The sequence below is a fragment of the Anopheles moucheti genome, chromosome 2 (assembly GCF_943734755.1).
Source record: "Anopheles moucheti chromosome 2, idAnoMoucSN_F20_07, whole genome shotgun sequence".
Taxonomy (NCBI): Eukaryota; Metazoa; Arthropoda; class Insecta; order Diptera; family Culicidae; genus Anopheles; species Anopheles moucheti.
The window spans coordinates 87,424,315-87,440,501 of NC_069140.1; the positions used below are offsets into that span (position 1 = coordinate 87,424,315).

At 43.7% G+C, this 16,187-nt stretch overlaps 3 protein-coding genes across 3 annotated transcripts in view; all 3 read left to right on the plus strand.

The window, feature by feature from the left end:
* The first annotated feature begins 222 nt into the window (after window positions 1–222).
* Window positions 223–7,232, plus strand: LOC128297518 (homeobox protein vnd-like). The gene is made up of 3 exons (XM_053033181.1): window positions 223–548; window positions 5,777–6,312; window positions 6,380–7,232. The coding sequence occupies exons 1-3, from the start codon at window positions 394–396 to the stop codon at window positions 7,189–7,191; spliced, it is 1,503 nt and encodes a 500-aa protein (XP_052889141.1). The 5' UTR covers window positions 223–393; the 3' UTR covers window positions 7,192–7,232.
* Window positions 7,233–7,724: 492 nt separating this feature from the next.
* LOC128297286 (Golgi pH regulator) lies at window positions 7,725–9,959 on the plus strand. The gene is made up of 5 exons (XM_053032906.1): window positions 7,725–7,933; window positions 8,002–8,272; window positions 8,351–8,752; window positions 8,824–9,005; window positions 9,080–9,959. The coding sequence occupies exons 1-5, from the start codon at window positions 7,886–7,888 to the stop codon at window positions 9,533–9,535; spliced, it is 1,359 nt and encodes a 452-aa protein (XP_052888866.1). The 5' UTR covers window positions 7,725–7,885; the 3' UTR covers window positions 9,536–9,959.
* Window positions 9,960–12,162: 2,203 nt separating this feature from the next.
* LOC128299854 (neuromodulin) overlaps window positions 12,163–16,187 on the plus strand; it is a 69,561-nt gene continuing 65,536 nt past the window's right edge. The window contains exon 1 of the mRNA XM_053035974.1: window positions 12,163–12,268. Coding sequence (XP_052891934.1) covers window positions 12,163–12,268 — 106 coding nt within the window. The remainder of the gene's footprint in view (window positions 12,269–16,187) is intronic.

Consider the following 16,187-nt stretch of genomic DNA (forward strand, 5'->3'; position numbering starts at 1 on the left):
TCGGGCGTTATTGGTCAATTCCGCCGATGTGTGTCCACCGGTGGTCCACCGTTCGGGATCGATAGTGCAGTTAGTCGATGGTCAGATGCCACGGGCGTTAGATATCGGTGGGCGGATCATTATTTCATCAGTGAGCAAGTGTTTCCACGTTTGTTAAAGAGGGATGAATGTGTCAAGTGTCGAATATAGAATTAATTTTCTTGTTGATTTGTGAGCGAAAAATGTGTTGATAAAAGTATGTTTCTTGTTGTGTCAAAGAGTGTCTTCCCTAAATGTGCCTTAAAATGTGTGAAAATCAGTGATTGAAGATAGTATTACCACAACAAGGTCGCATTGTTTGGTAAAGTAACGCTAAAGTAAGTGTTTACTAAGTGCGATTCGACCTTATCGACCATGAGTCAAGGAACTAACGGATTACCCACCGGTCAGCCACCGACGGCACCATTTTATCCCTACACCGGACTCCACGCACCGGACGAAGGTTATGATGCGAACTTTCATATCTTTCCCCCGGACTACTATGCGCCGGAGTGTGATTATCGGACGGAGTAAGTACCGCGTACCGGGATCCCATCGACTATAGGGCGATTCATATCATATCAATCGGGAAGACTATCGCCATGCCCCGTAAAGGTTATATTTATGATCTAGCAAACGGTGAAAAGATTTTTTTCACGGCCCTTAATATAAACCGGCTCATTCAGAAGCCGGGAACAATCTAATCTGCCCCGAGTGGCAATCAGCGTCAGTGCCTTTTGATGTGAGGAATATGCCATAAAAATAAAATATTTTTGGAGGACCCGGTAAAGTTAGCAGATTATTGTTGGCCACTTGAGTATTGGGTTTGATTTTTGGGTTTTTACTAAATCGGTTTGCTATTCTCCTCAAGTGGTTCCCGCATTTCAGGTAGCATTGATTGTAATTTGTTGTTTTGAGAGGAAAGTTTTTATTTTTTGGAACTGCTGTTGATGTTTTTTTCTCGTGGTTTTTTAATCTTGTTTTTACTGCAGATCAAGATCATTTAATCTTGAAAAGAATAGTAAGGTTCTTTACAAGCATGTAGTTTGGGTGTTAGCTACTACGACTATGCAATCAGTTAACACACCCAGGGTGCCAATGCTTCAATGAGGATCTACGTCTCTAGTTGCTTTCTATAGAAATAAGTGAAATATTGTAGCAAAAACTCCATCAAGCCAGTGACCTAACAGCGATGATCATACAATCTTAGCATACTTTCAGGTGCTCTGCTATAAAGTTTTGCCCTAATATTTCTTTTGCCATATAATAGGATTGTCACTACAATGTAGTAACTAATCAATCACAGGTAAAATACCATCTGAATGATTTTCATCGTCTTACATTGTTAGCCATACCGGCTTTTCCACACGCTAAGCTTAATTTAAAATGACAATCAAATTTCTCCCCACCGTCTCCGAAATAAAATCAGTACCGGTTCACGTCACAGCCCAAATCAAATTAGCCCTATATCAATAATTGTGGTTTTGCACCGAAACGGAATCCATTCCACCGGGTGGTTGGATAAAAATAAATAAACGACCTTCCCGGCCACACGGCACAAACACGGCTCTTCATTCAAATTGATCCTGATTTTTGCTGTTTTTCCTTTCCATTTGCTTTACGAGACGTTTGACTTTATGGGCGACCCCTGTGGAAAGCATTTTGTGTCTGCCTTTGGCATGACGAAACCGATCCAATTTCGTGCTCATTTAATTTATAGACCGTTGCCGTGAGCAGGGGAAAGCAGATTTGTGTGAAAATTTGATGAAAATATGAGCTTTATAGCAAAATCTCATAAATGGTAACATTATGCGTTGCATTTGCCTACATTTAGGCGCACAGTATTATTACTAAGCAATTAAGCAATTAGTAATAGAAAATTAGGTATTGATTTATTTTAATCTTGTTCATTTACACTGTTTAAGCTATGATGATTTGAAATAAACATAAAAAAAAAACAAATAAATAAATTAAATGAGGTGATCTTAATAAAATCTTCAATCCCAACACAACAATTCATCAACCTGATTGATTGGTACTCTGCCAAAAGGGCGTCCCCTCCTTCAGCACGGAGAATATAGTTTTGTTTAAAAAAACCAATTACAAAGTTCCCACGACGCTTCGGTCCCTCACGCGCGGGGATCTCCAACTCCAAAGGATTGTTGATGTACGATTGCTAAACCACCGTATCGTCCCCTAGACGATCGACTCAGAGCGGCTCGTCTAGTAGTAATTGAAGCAATGAAAGTCTTCAACAATTTTACCTCCAATACGCCATCGATAAAGTGCATTTTGTGTAAGTGCAATTGCAAAAACAAAAGGATCGCGCAAAGTACCGCAAAACAATACCGTTGATTTGTGGCATTATGCCGTGGAAGGTACGGCGAATTAACTTCTGTCCATTCGTCTGTCCCGCCGTGAGTGCTCTACTTGTGTCTTAATGGGTTTCGTTTGCCAAACGGCAGAACTCGTGGTAAAACCATTATACCACAACCTGCTCCGTGATGGCCGTGGGAATTGACGCGCATTGCTTCGCTAACAAACTAATTTCAACAGCCCCAGCAGTTTGGGTTTTGTAACAAAACCGAGTCCTGGTCCGCATTTTGGTGTGTGTGTGTGTGTGGCGCATTTGCGTCCCAGCTCGATGGCTTTTACGATCGCTTTTACATGCTCGTCCGTAATTATGAAATATTTATGATTGTTTATGCGAACACACTGTTTGATGAGCTCGTAACGATAGGGCGACAGGATACGCTTCAGCATGGTTTTCAGGTTCGGCGAGTTTCGATTGCTGCACCCCGGAACTGTCTACGTGCCTTCCCGGCTGGGCTGCCGAGTCAAGTGTGTGTATCCGCAGTTGAAAAGGATTCCATTTCCATCGTAATCCAAAATCGTTACACCGAAATGGCCCTTTGGCACGAGCGTGTTTGTGTTCCGTTTTTTTTATTGTTTTGCACGGTGACGATCCTAAAAAGGCCGATCATCGGTGGCACGCGATCCAACTGCGCTATTGCCGTAATGCTATTTGCCATTTCGTATTTTTATTTTCGGCCAGCCCAACTTTTGCGAAAGTTCTTTATGTCTTCTTCATTATACAACCCTTCAGATGGCCATGGGCATGCAAAGAAGCATCGCATCGGTCCGCAATCATAAGTGAGGCGGAAAACACTTGCAACAAACACACAACCTGCACCCAACGCGAATGGAACTTCGTGCAAACAAAACATACGTGAAGCTTCACTCTCCATATGTTGGAAGATTTATCGCGCTGTGTTTTTTTCTGTTGCTGTGCATTATGTTAACCTCTTGCTGCTGTTGAGTTTCATGGGAGTTTAATGGAAGGCTGTTTGGATGCACTCAGCGCACAGTATGGCTGAGTGCATGCACACACAACCGCTGATTGAGTGGAATTTGAAGACTTGCTCTTTAGCATGCTAGTTCGAATCAATCTGAGATGTTTGATTGTGTTTCATCAAAGTTTAAAAGTACTTCCACGAATTTCAAACCAGTTAGCTTTTGATTTAGTTAAAAATAGGTCGTTTTTATTTTTACACCTCTGAAAATCGTTTTATAATTTTGTGTAATTAAACTACACCACAATGCAAATATGTAATGAAATTAATTTTTAGCAATCTCTTAAAACAATTCATTAATATAATATAATATGTAAACTATTTAGTACTTGTAACAGTTTTCATAGTCATTGATTTACATCTCTATTTTCTAAAGCAATCTAATCTAATTTATTTAAGGCTAAAAATAAATTTGAAGTAAATAATCAAAATTTGTTACAAAATCACTTCAAGTTATCCAAAACAACTCTCAAACTGCAGCGATAAGATCGTACAAAATGTACACCAAAGTCTAATTCTAATCTCAAACCGATTTGAAAACACGCATGCTACGCCTTCTATTTCTATGAAATGGGCGTGTCCTAACAGTGGGAAAATAAGTTTAAGTGTACAGGGAGCACATATTCACCAAAATTAAGCATACAATTTCACTCAGTACTGTAAAATGCTTCAGTTCTTGAGTTTTCGTTGTAAAACCGTTTTTTTTTAATAATCGTTTTTTTTTATTTAACACATTTTTTTGTGGATTTCGAAAGTAAATCGACGTTTATGGAAGTGAATAATAAATATAAACGCAAAAGCAATTAGATAAACATATACACCAATTATTAAACAATGTATCTTTCTTCCAACTTTCTACGAAAATGCTTAATTACTAAAGTAATTGGTGGAGTATATCCAAAGTACAGAGGGTTCGTTGCTTGCGTCACAAGATACTACTGCGCATGATCAAACACAAGCATGCCAGCGTCCTTGCGAGGAAGGGTCCACCAAATGTGGCCCACGTTAAACTCACCATCAGCACCATCGGAACATTCAGTAACGTTTAGATCCTTCGATGATCAACTACCGCCGGACAAGTGGCAGTGAACAATTGATAATAAAAGCAAACAATCCTGGCAAAGGAAAAAGTGACCGATCCGCGGCTGGAAAAGCTGCTTACAAAATGTGCACCCTTTCTGTCGTGGGCCCCAATTTTCATGCCCGCAGCCACGCTCAATCACAGCCTGCTGCGGGCAGCGCTGTATCCGATCGTGCTCAACTCCTCCATTCCACGGTAAAGGGTGATTGCTTGTCGTTGTTGCTGTTTCTCGGAGTTGTTTTTGGAGGATAATTGATAAGGGATTTGTGATTAGGATTAGTGCGCAACGAAACGTGCCAACCGTGGCTTACAACCGCAACTGATAAGAGCTGATTAAATGCGTCGCATGGATGGGAAGTGTGTTGAAAGAGATGAACTGAGGGTTATGAGGGTGTTGGTTCTAGCTTTTTTTAATATATTCGAATATTTAAAGTGATTTTTCTCATTGACAAGTTGTGCGAAGTGAAGTTGTACAGGATACGTCTATATTCGATGCTTTTGATCCATTATTAAAATGATGGGAGATTATTAAGATGATGGAAACAGTCGCATAACCTCGTGAATTGACGTAAATTTAATTCATCTTGTTTCGTAGGTATCATCCTACTATAAATAATCTTTAAATATCATAAGAAATTGGTAGCATTGGTAGAATATCATAATGGTTTTCTAGAGTGTTATTTTTAATTGGTACAATGGACACAAAGTTTCAAAAAACTGTTAAAGATATAATCAGAATATTCAAACTGCTTTAAAGTTGATTTCCTTTCTGAACAAAGTTCAAAAATAAATGCATATCTAGTTATAAAACTGTTATATTCCTGTTAACTTCTGGACATAACATCACGAATTTGTAAACATGTTTTGTAAGGTTATGTTCAATCATAAAAAGGAAATTTAAAAAATGGAAATTAGAGTTAAAAACACGAAACATGTGTTTTACAGACCTTTCTTCAGAGGGCCGTAATAAAACGAGTTTGCGGTATCCGATTTTGCGGTTTCATCAAAAACCTTCGGAATTCAAACATTTTACCAAATGTTGAAAGAAGGTGCTTACTACTAGTTGTACTGGAGTCTTGAAATTGTTCGATTTATAAAAAATGGTGGTAGTTTTTAGTTGGAATTGGATGATTTTTGCTTAAAATTTTGACAATTTCAATTTTGACAATACTTATAGGAAAAATGGTTGGCACTAGCTCCAATAATTAGAGTTCTCAAAACACATCCTTGTCATAAATCAGTGCATCTCTCAAATGAAAAACTCTTTAATCTTAAAATTATTTGATTATTTTTCCCTAACTGTCCTTTTCTTCCCCGCTCGTAGCATCCTTGACAGCATGCGAATGGCTCCATCGCAGCGTTCGCAACGGTTTCATATTAGCAACATCTTGGAGCTGAACAGTCAGCAACATCAACAGCAGCATCAGCAGGAAACTTCCAGCAAAGAGCATCCGACCGTTCCCAGTCTCTCAACGTCTGCCGTGCTACAGCCACACGTACCTCATCCCACGACCTATCCGTTCACAATATCCGAGCTGGAATCGCAACAAAATGCTGCCTCACAACAAACGCTGGATGTGTCCACTACGGGTAGTTATCCAGGACCGTCAGTGGACGATCAGTCACCCCTTCCGTATGGTGCAATGTCCGCACAGAGTGGCTCCTGTTTGCCATTGCAACCCGTGCTTAATCCTTCCACTATTGGTGCCGGCATACCGTACGATCCACCACCGTACTACTCGTATTCGCATCATGCACATCATCTATTCGGAGGTCCAAGTGCTGCCTTGGGCTCATCCGGTGTACCGTCAGAACCAACTCGTCCGTCTTATTCCTATGGGGCAGTTAATTTGGACTATGGTAAGCTGTCGCTTCGTATTCGGATGTAGCATTGCGTTAACTTACTCTCCTTACAAACTCTTTCCAGTACCTTCGGTAATTCAGCACAGCACCACCAATGAGACGAGCAGTGCGAATGCTCAGCAGCTCAGTCCAGATAGTACCTCGCCCGGTCCGGAACTCTACTCCCTGGCCAGTTACAGCAACATTCCCCGTGTGGTAAACGAAGCATCCGACCGGTTGGTTGCACTCGAGTCCGATGGTCCATCGCTCGATCCGGAATGTTCCGTTGACACGAACAACAACCAGCACAGTCCAAACGACACTCCAGATGGTCTGGACTCGCCGGATCCTCGTGGTACCCGTTCCGGAGGACATCGTAGCGAGCCGGGCACCGGTGGAAGCGGCCACAAGAAACGAAAGCGACGCATTCTGTTCTCCAAATCACAAACCTTTGAGTTGGAGCGACGTTTCAAGCAGGCCCGCTATTTATCCGCCCCGGAGCGGGAACATCTGGCGAGCATGATAAATCTGACACCAACACAGGTTAAGATATGGTTTCAGAACCATCGCTACAAAACGAAGCGTGCACAGACGGAGAAAAACTGCTATGGTGACCCGACCGTGATTGGTGGGAGTCCACCGAAGAAGATCAATCCTCCGGTGTTGGTGCGCGATGGTAAACCGTGTCAGGATGTACTACAGCATCAGCATCACCATCAGCAGCAGGCTCAAGCACAGCAGCAGCAACAACAACAAGGACTTGCGCATGCACATCAACACGCACCGTCGGCCCACTTCCATCATTCATCGTTTGGAGCAGTTCACGCGCCTGGGTTGCAACCGCCAGGAAGTGGAATGCTCACCAGTGGGCACGGTTCTTCACCACGTATGTGGTGACAAATGCGGGATTATTGGCCGGGACAATTTTATCGATTCTTCGAATAAAGAGTGCAATTTAAATAAGTTAAATTAAATAATTGTTTTTTTTTTCAGGATGTTGTTTACTAAAGCAATGTGTCAGAATGAAATAAAATAATGAAAATATAATATGTTAACAAAAACACTGTTAAAGGGCATTATTTTACGATACTGTACGACATCATAACGACCATTTTAAATCGCTTTCGAACATTTAAATTGTCGGATAACGACATGTGCGAAAAATCCTTCGAAACGTTCGAAACGGTTTCCGACACTTCGACATCGAACTTCTGTCCCAAACGAAGTATCCAAAATGTAAAATAATTCTAAGCTTCTGAAGCCTTTCTAACATAAAAGTGTGCATATTTTAGCTTAACACATATTCGCATAATATAAAAAAATACCCCTTCAAAAGCTTCTTGCTGTTCCGCAAATCATCTCAATTCCCACGCTGTCACCGATTCTTGTCACCTGGGTGGCTGCAGTTTGACAGTCGTTGAAAATGCCGATATAAACAAACATTTTTGCCACGGTAAAACAAATTCGTTAACAGAAATCTTTGCTAGTTAAAGGTGCCAAACTACACCGAAGAAAACCGAAACGATGCGAACTCATCGCAATTAAAATACTTTTTACCGGATTCAATACACAATCTCAAGCCAGCAGCCAAATGGAGCTGCCTTTGCTCGGCGATACGCTGATCGTTCTCGTGTCCCAGGTATGTGCGGGTGTCCGATCCGATCGATCGAAAAATGCAACACGTACTCAGTGTCCTGTTTCTTTTAGCTCATTTTCTTCATCGGAGGATGGGTATTTTTTGTGAAACAGCTGTTCCGCAACTACGAAATACGGCATGTGTTCGTACAGCTCATCTTCTCATCCACGTTGGCCCTTTCGCTGACGATGTTCGAGCTGATTATTTTCGAAATCATCGGCTTCCTGGATTCGACGTCACGGTACTTCCACTGGCGGTTGGGCCTAACGCTGCTGCTCATCATGGTGATCGCCGTGATACCATACTTGATCGCATATTCCTGCATCAGTAATGTGCGAATAGGTACGTACTGTTGTGTGTCGGTTTATGTGACAACCCGGCGTGTGTGACAGACATTTTCCTGTGTTGCTTTTATTTCAGTTCCCGCCAGGTGGGTTCAACCTTTGACGACACTCATCTGGCTTTGCTATCTGTACGGGTTTTGGCGCATCGGTGATCCATTTCCACTATTAAGCGTTAGCCGAGGTATCTTCACGATCGAGCAGGCAGTGTCACGCATCGGTGTGGTCGGTGTCACCGTGATGGCAATACTCTCCGGATTCGGTGCGGTAAACTATCCGTACACCAGCATGTCTTACTTCATTCGCCCGGTCTTACAGAGCGATGTGGTGAATTTGGAGCGACGGTTGCTTCAGACCATGGACATGATACTGGTGAAGAAGAAGCGCATCGCACTTGACCGTAGAAGGAACAAACCGAACCAGAAGCAAAGCATCTGGGGCATGATAAGCAGCGTCACGCAAAGACCTGCCGGTGCAGAAAGTAAGAACGAATCGAGTGTCATCCAACCTTAACAAAAATATATAACTATCACCTTCTTTTTACCCCATTAGACATTGGTCAGCTGCGGTTAGAAATTTCCGCCCTAGAAGAACTTTCCCGACAACTCTTCCTCGAAGCGCACTCGATGAAAAACATGCAGGAACGTCAACGATGGGCGGGTACACTGCAGGGCAAATATTTTAACGTGCTGGGGCATTTTTTTAGCCTGTACTGTTTGTGGAAAATTTTCATCGTAAGTCACATACATCCGCTTCGCTGTTATTAGCCATGTTCCTGTCGCGTGTAATTAATGTTGTTTACTTACAGTGCACAATTAATATAATCTTCGACCGGGTCGGCAAAAAGGATCCGGTAACGCGCGGCATCGAAATTGCGGTGCACTGGTGCGGCTTCGAGATGGACATTGCGTTCTGGAGCCAGCACGTTTCCTTCCTGCTAGTCGGGTGCATCGTCGTCACCTCCATCCGTGGACTGTTGCTAACGCTGACGAAGTTTTTCTACAAAATTTCCTCCAGCAAATCGTCCAACATTATCGTGCTGGTGCTCGCCCAGATAATGGGCATGTACTTCTGCTCGTCCGTGCTGCTAATGCGCATGAACATGCCCGCCGAGTATCGGGTCATCATAACGGAGGTGCTGGGCGGTTTACACTTTAACTTTTACCACCGGTGGTTCGATGTGATCTTTTTGGTAAGCGCACTCGCGACCATTGTCGTGCTTTATTTGCTGCATAAGCCACCGAACGTAGACTCTAGCATGTAACAGGCAGGGGGGTCACAGTTAATTACCTGTCTATCCATCTCTGCCTGGCCAAACGGACGGGATGATGACGGTATGATTGTTTTACCGTGGAACCTCAATGCCATGCGATGGCGGACCAAACCAGTGGACAAGCTTCTTCACTACTGTAACGTAACATCGAGTGATTGCATTAATTATGGCCGTTAATGTCTTTTTTGCTGCCAAACTATGAAGGTGCGCCCCGAAACGTATCCAATATCCCAAATATGCGCCACGCGATATCTCTCATGCGTTCTTATACACACATACACCTGCTTGCTGTTTTGTTTATTTGTTTTTAATCCATTCCGACATTCACTACAGCTAAAGCTGAGGACATGATAACTGTTGATGTAAATAATCGAAAGAAAACAATCAATAGCAACAAATAAAGAGTTGTATTGAAATGAAAAAAAGGACCTTGCTTTGCGCTATCTTATACAGGGCATGATTTTCACCCGTTCTCTTCAATTTATTGGCTCCGGGGGTGACATCGATATCATCAGAGGTACATCTGAGGCAGTGTGAGAAATGTAAACTCGACTAAAACGCGAAGTATTGAGGATTTTACCGACGATTCATCCGAAGAAGACAAAATATCTGCTTGTCGGGTGCTCTGATCGTGATAGGGCCCGCTTTAGTAGCAGTACACGACAACGATCTTGAGATAGTAGGGCAGTTCTGATAATTTCGGACAACAACGTAAGCAAAGAAATCCTGTCGCGCATTATTATGGGACTCCAAAAGCATCTACGATTCGCGAAGTCTTTCCAAAATATGAATGGCAGTATATATTGCACTCTGATACGTCCGGTAGTCCTCTATGGCCATTAGCCTTGGACAGTATGGAAAGAGGATGCCCTTTAGACGAAGAAGATATGCTGGCCGAAACCGGAAGATCACAGGTTGAGGATTTCGGACTCATATTCTACTAGGAAAAAGTAATCGTCAGTAAGTGTAGACAGCGAACTCGCTGATTGAAAACAAACTGGAGTTAAGCCCAGATTAAGATATTGGAATTAACCAGGATTTCCTGGAATCGGTTTGATGACTTAACCATGTCAGCACGATTTGCTCAGTGAACCAAATGGAGTTACAAAGCACTCTATATTTATTTATTACATTTATGTTTTAAGAAGTAATGCCTAGGGATCTCTTGAGTTACCCTGTAATAATACCAACAAATACTTCCCAGCCTACAGCACAATTCCTAGTAATAAATAATGATTAACAAAATCGAGAAACATGGGGAAAAAACATGGCCTCACACTAGCTCCAGTAATGGGGACCCACCATCAATAGTTAATGCTTCGGCCACCATGTTCGCCTTGCAGTCACTTAATCAAATGGAACTCAAATCAAATCGTCGGCGTACGGTTAGCCGGATCAATCGTACTGTCGTCCCGTTGTTTTTTGCCTGCCCGCAACGGGAGGTACTAACGTGTGTCTAAGAGCCATCGAACAAAACAGAGCGTGCCCTTTTTCGAATATCAAACCCGACCCGTACGAATTGGAAGAACGAAGGCTTTTTATGCAATGTTTTTTTTTTTGTGTGTTCCGCCTTTAACCCACCGAAACCGTTGTCATGCCGATGGTCCATTTTATGAATAAACAACCCCTCGAACAAATACAAACACACACACACCCACACCAGTCGCTTCAGTGTTGGAGGGACTCGTATCCATGGGCCAGGGCCAACCGTTTTCGTTCGGCTGTGTTCCGATCGCCCGCTGTCAGTCGACCGTCGGTTCACACGTCATCCGGTACACGGGAACTACAACATATGATTGCGGTTCACGGTGAGCTCGCGTACGAAGGTTACTGCGAATGTTTTGTGCTGTGTGTCCCGTAGATCGGCTGTCCCGGGGCCAGAGTGTCCGAGGGTGTACCAGCAGGCCAGTGGAACTCCGGCCCACATCGTTAATCGCAACCGGCCCGATTGCGGGTGCGAAAGTTCCCTCGTTTCACGGGCATTAGACACTGTTAATCGATAGCAGGTTCATTAAAGTTCACTCCTTGCTTGGCGGAGGTTCTGCCAGGGTGTGATCATTCCGCCGTACGAATTGTCTGTGCGTTCCGTAAGAGTTTACATTCGTTTTAAGCGCAAAATCGCAACAGTTTCGATGGGCAATTCGTAAAACAGTACACAAAACAGTGTCCCTTCATCTCGCACACGCCCCGTGATCGTATCTTCGCGCGTACCGCAACCACGTTGTAAATAGTGGAGCGTGAAATCAATCAATCGTTGTTTGATCGAAACGGTTAGCGCATTCGGTACAGGGCGAGACTGTACGGCTGTACCTGCAGGCGGTTGGGCATGCAACAGCAACAACAGGTTGCAGTGTAGGACGCTTCGACCAACCGACCGTGTCCAGCGTTGGCACTTTCGCACCCATACAGTTACCGCGCTACACTTTGTGTTGCAGTTTGCGCGCCATAACGTGTGCAATGAGGAGTGAAAAAAAGTGACAATAATTCATAAGCAATTAGTGTACGGTGGGCACGAAGGACCAGGGTGGGGGTGAGTTTTGCAAGCGTGAAATAAAAATTCCCCCCCACCGAAAGCGGATGCTTCCATGTAGCGACTCGGTTGCGTGCCGTGGACCATAATGGGTTGCAACACTAGCCAGGAGATACCGAGCTACGGCGGTGGACAGAAGGCGACCGATTCGGCCGCTGCCCTTGGTGAGCTGCTGGAAGGTGATATTGAAGAGGGTAAGTCGAACAAATGAAAACTCCTCCCAAGCGGTTGATGGAGACGCCCGGTTGCTCATCACGTGTGCGATGGAGGCGCCTGGTGGTTTGTAAATTCGAGTAATCCGTTTTATTACTTTTGATTAGTGAATTTTAAATTAAAAAAAAATGTTTAAAAACCATATTAATCCTAGTAGTTCAATTTTAAGCTAACGAGCTTTAGGCTTGGATTTATGAAATTTTTGTTAAGAAAACTTTAATATTTAACAAAAAAGATATTTATATTAGCTATAATACAAATGAGTACTACTAAAATCGACTTTAAATTTATTTGAATAACAAAACTGCACATGCACTTACAGGTTGTTTTAACGCTCTACTCGACCTGCTCGAATCTGCGCGAATTGTGCTTTTTGCGGGCGATGCTTTCGAAAGCTCTTTCACTTTCTCTCTCATCTCGGCCTGCTCTCACTCTCACCGATTTGCAATCAAAAAGCTACTCGCCCATCCATACTATTACATCACGCTCACGCGTACACGATTCGTGTTCGTCGCACCGGTTTCGCCATCGGTTCGGGCTTTGCGAGCAGTGGCAGCGATCCCGATTCGGGTTTTTTAAAGGCTGCGTTTGTTGGTGCCACTGGTACGTTCACCACTGTGTATCTGTGGTCACCGCGGTGACCGCGTGTGTGTGTGCAGCCGGGTTCGGAACGGTTCGCCCGAAGCTTTCAAGGCTTTTCACTCTGAAGTGATACGCGCTGCCGTGCACACGTGAAACCACAGGCTCCCGGTCGTAACCCTGTTGTAGCGCGAGCGTACCGTTTCTACCCGTTTCGAGTCGTGCCGCCTGTTTCGACAAAGCAAAGTGAACTGGTTGTACAGTGTTCCGGTTGGTACGGTCAGTTCGTTCGAGGCCGCCGACGGTGCTTAAAGTTGTACGACCCGGTTGCATAATCGCGTGTGAAGTTCCGAGTTCGACCGCTCGGAAGCTCAGTGGCAGATTCGCGCATTCCAGCGTCCGGTTACCGGTGTTTGCCCATCTTTGCGTGCGTGTTACATCCACCCGTGTGAAGTAACACAGACCCTTCACCAACCGCCCAGGGAAGCATCCGGCAAGAAGCTACCGTCAAAAAAGCAAGGTAACGTTTTATCATGATTCTACATCGGTTCGGTTTCAACCCGGACCCCGGTTTCAAACCGTTGCGGATGCCTCCTCCAATGAGGTGTGGTAAATTATTAATATAATTGTTTTCCGACAACCCGAACCCGTTGTGCTTCGTGCAGGGTCGCAAGGGCTCCAGATTTTGTGTTGCCCACCGCATGCAAGCCACTTCAAAAACAGCAACGGAAAGGCGAAAACTTCTCCGCCCTATTGGCGCGTTATCATCAATCTAACTTTTCAAAACCGTGCTTCGCTACTTTTGAACCGTTCCGTTTTGCGCGTTGAATTATGTACGCGGGGCACTGTGCCGTTGGGCACAAATTGGGAACGGATTTTGCTAATGCGTCGCTCGTTGCTGCTTTCCAAGAAATGCCCGGCAGGATCTTCCGAATCGATCTGCCAGTTTGTGCACCAGATTCCATTTCCTGCGTCCGACCGCTGCTGGAGCAAAAGGGGGGAATTGAGTGTTTTTGGGGTAACTTTCGGAGGTACGCTTATTGATTTCATGCTTCAATTTTTGATGCACTTCCCGGTGGGCTTTTACTGCTGTGCTTGCACACACCGAGCTGAGTCCCCGAATGGATCGATCGAACCGAAAGGTCCTCCTCTCTCAACGAATGCTTTGATTTAGTTAGCTACCTGCACCCAGTACCTTCAACAACACAATGTAACAAATGCCGTCAAATGCGGCTCACCAATGGCTCCATTACGTTCTTCGTCGTCGTTTGTAAAGGAGGGCGCCCACCGTTGCATAAGAACCCAAACCGTGAGGGGTCGTTTTGGCTCCTGCCAGCCATTCTCGAGTGTTTCTGCTTTACTTCACTTCGGTTCGGTTTCGCTGCGGTCGTTTAATGTTCACCATCGGTAGCCGTTTGCTTTCGCTTCGCTTCCATCTTGTGCTGTTCCCTTTGTTTTTTTTTTGGCCAGAGTGAATCGAATTCGAACAGAATAGTGAAACCATTCTCGCTGTATGGTGACAGTTTTTTTTATGTACTCCTCAAAAACTCGCACAAAATAAAGACACTTTATTTCTTTCGTCTGTTTCGTTTTGGTGAACTCACTTATCGTGGCAAGGCGGTTTTCTGTTCTTGAGAAATCGCACAAGGGTGCGAGCGTGCCACGTGTACTTGAAATGACACTACGTTGTGCTGAAGGGAAAAGAGTGGGGGAGGGAGGGCCACTAAACGATTCAGTAGCATTTACATGATTTCGAAACAGCATTACAGAGGCATGATTGGGAATGTATTGAGCTACCAAGTAGTGCGCTACAGGGCAAGGAATTATACCGTTTATTGATCTCACCAGGAAAAACTTAACACAGAGGTCAGGATAGATTGCCCTCTTCGAATTTCTGTTGGGTGTGTTGCGTATATCTGATTACGATTCATGAACCTGAACGTATGAATTTGAAATTCTTTCTAAAAGAATCATGAATCCGAAGGAATGATTCTTAATCTCTTTTTAGAAGAGTCATGCATCTGAATCTCTTTTTACGAAAGTTATGGATCTGAATCCCTGTTTAAAAGAGTCATGAATCTGATTCATTTTTTGGAAGAGTCATGAATCTTAAATATAGTGACTTTCCAAGGAGTTTGTTTGCCATTCCCACTACCCAACCCTCCAAATATTCTCCAACTAGGGCTTCCAAGGCCTCGAACGGGTTTAATCCGCCATTGCTCTGTGGAGTCATGAGTCTTTTGAGAGTCGATCCCTGATTTGAATGACTGCTCACTTGAAGATTCATACGAATGACTCCTTTCAAAAAAAATCTTTAAGCGCAACACCTGAACCTCTGTTGGCTCATCAAACATCAAATAAAACAAACTATTTTATTCTATTTTTTTAATAATTATGCAAAAATTTACACAGCTTATTTGTGCCTGAAATACCATCTTTACATCATTTATCCAAACGACACAATCAAATTAGCTTCAATATGGCCAATTTAACTAATAATGCTTACCACTGGAACACTTAAAAAAGTACCTCCCCACACCGTCTGCCCAAAACGAACGCATCTCTAATAACCCTTGCAAAGCACTTGGACAATAAATCTTTCCTGCACTACTGAAGCGTCCCAGCCTCAAATCCTCGCGGGCCTCCATCTTATAAGGCACCAAATCGTTCGTTTCATGGAGGCCCTCCCTAAATGTGACCATTTGCATAGAGACGGGCGCTTATGAATAAAATTATCTGGTGCCAGTTCCTTCGCACAAAGGGTCCCTAAGATGGATTGTACGTATAACGGAGCAGCATTTCATTCCCACAAACAGAGTGGTGTGTTTTTGTTTTTTACCGTCCGTGCATTATCTGGGGCAGAATATTTTGTTTTTCTTCCCGTGCGAAAACCTCTCGCCCCCGGCTCGGTACCTTATTCTTCGACGATAAACAGATTGTCCTGTTTTTCTTCTGGCTATTTTTTGTTGCTCTTCCTGGCGAGGTTATTGCTGTAGCTCCACACCGAGGGCAAGCTGGTGTTTATGGTGAATGGAATTTAAATTTTGTTGAACCATGCGACCACCGATGAGAAGCTACATGATAGTGTTGTCCAAGGAGAGTAATGCACTTTTAGTGTACAATAACAAATATCTCTACATTGTTCATCTTGCATGGGAAGTTGTTTATCAAAAAGTTGTACCCGGAGCACATGTGTATGCTTTATTTACTTTGGAAACCATTTCATCGGTTATCAAATTATCAAAACCCCTAATGCGATGAAAATCTCATTCGCTCATGAATAATTTGGCAAATTGCAAAAACCCCTTCGCAAAGCAAAAG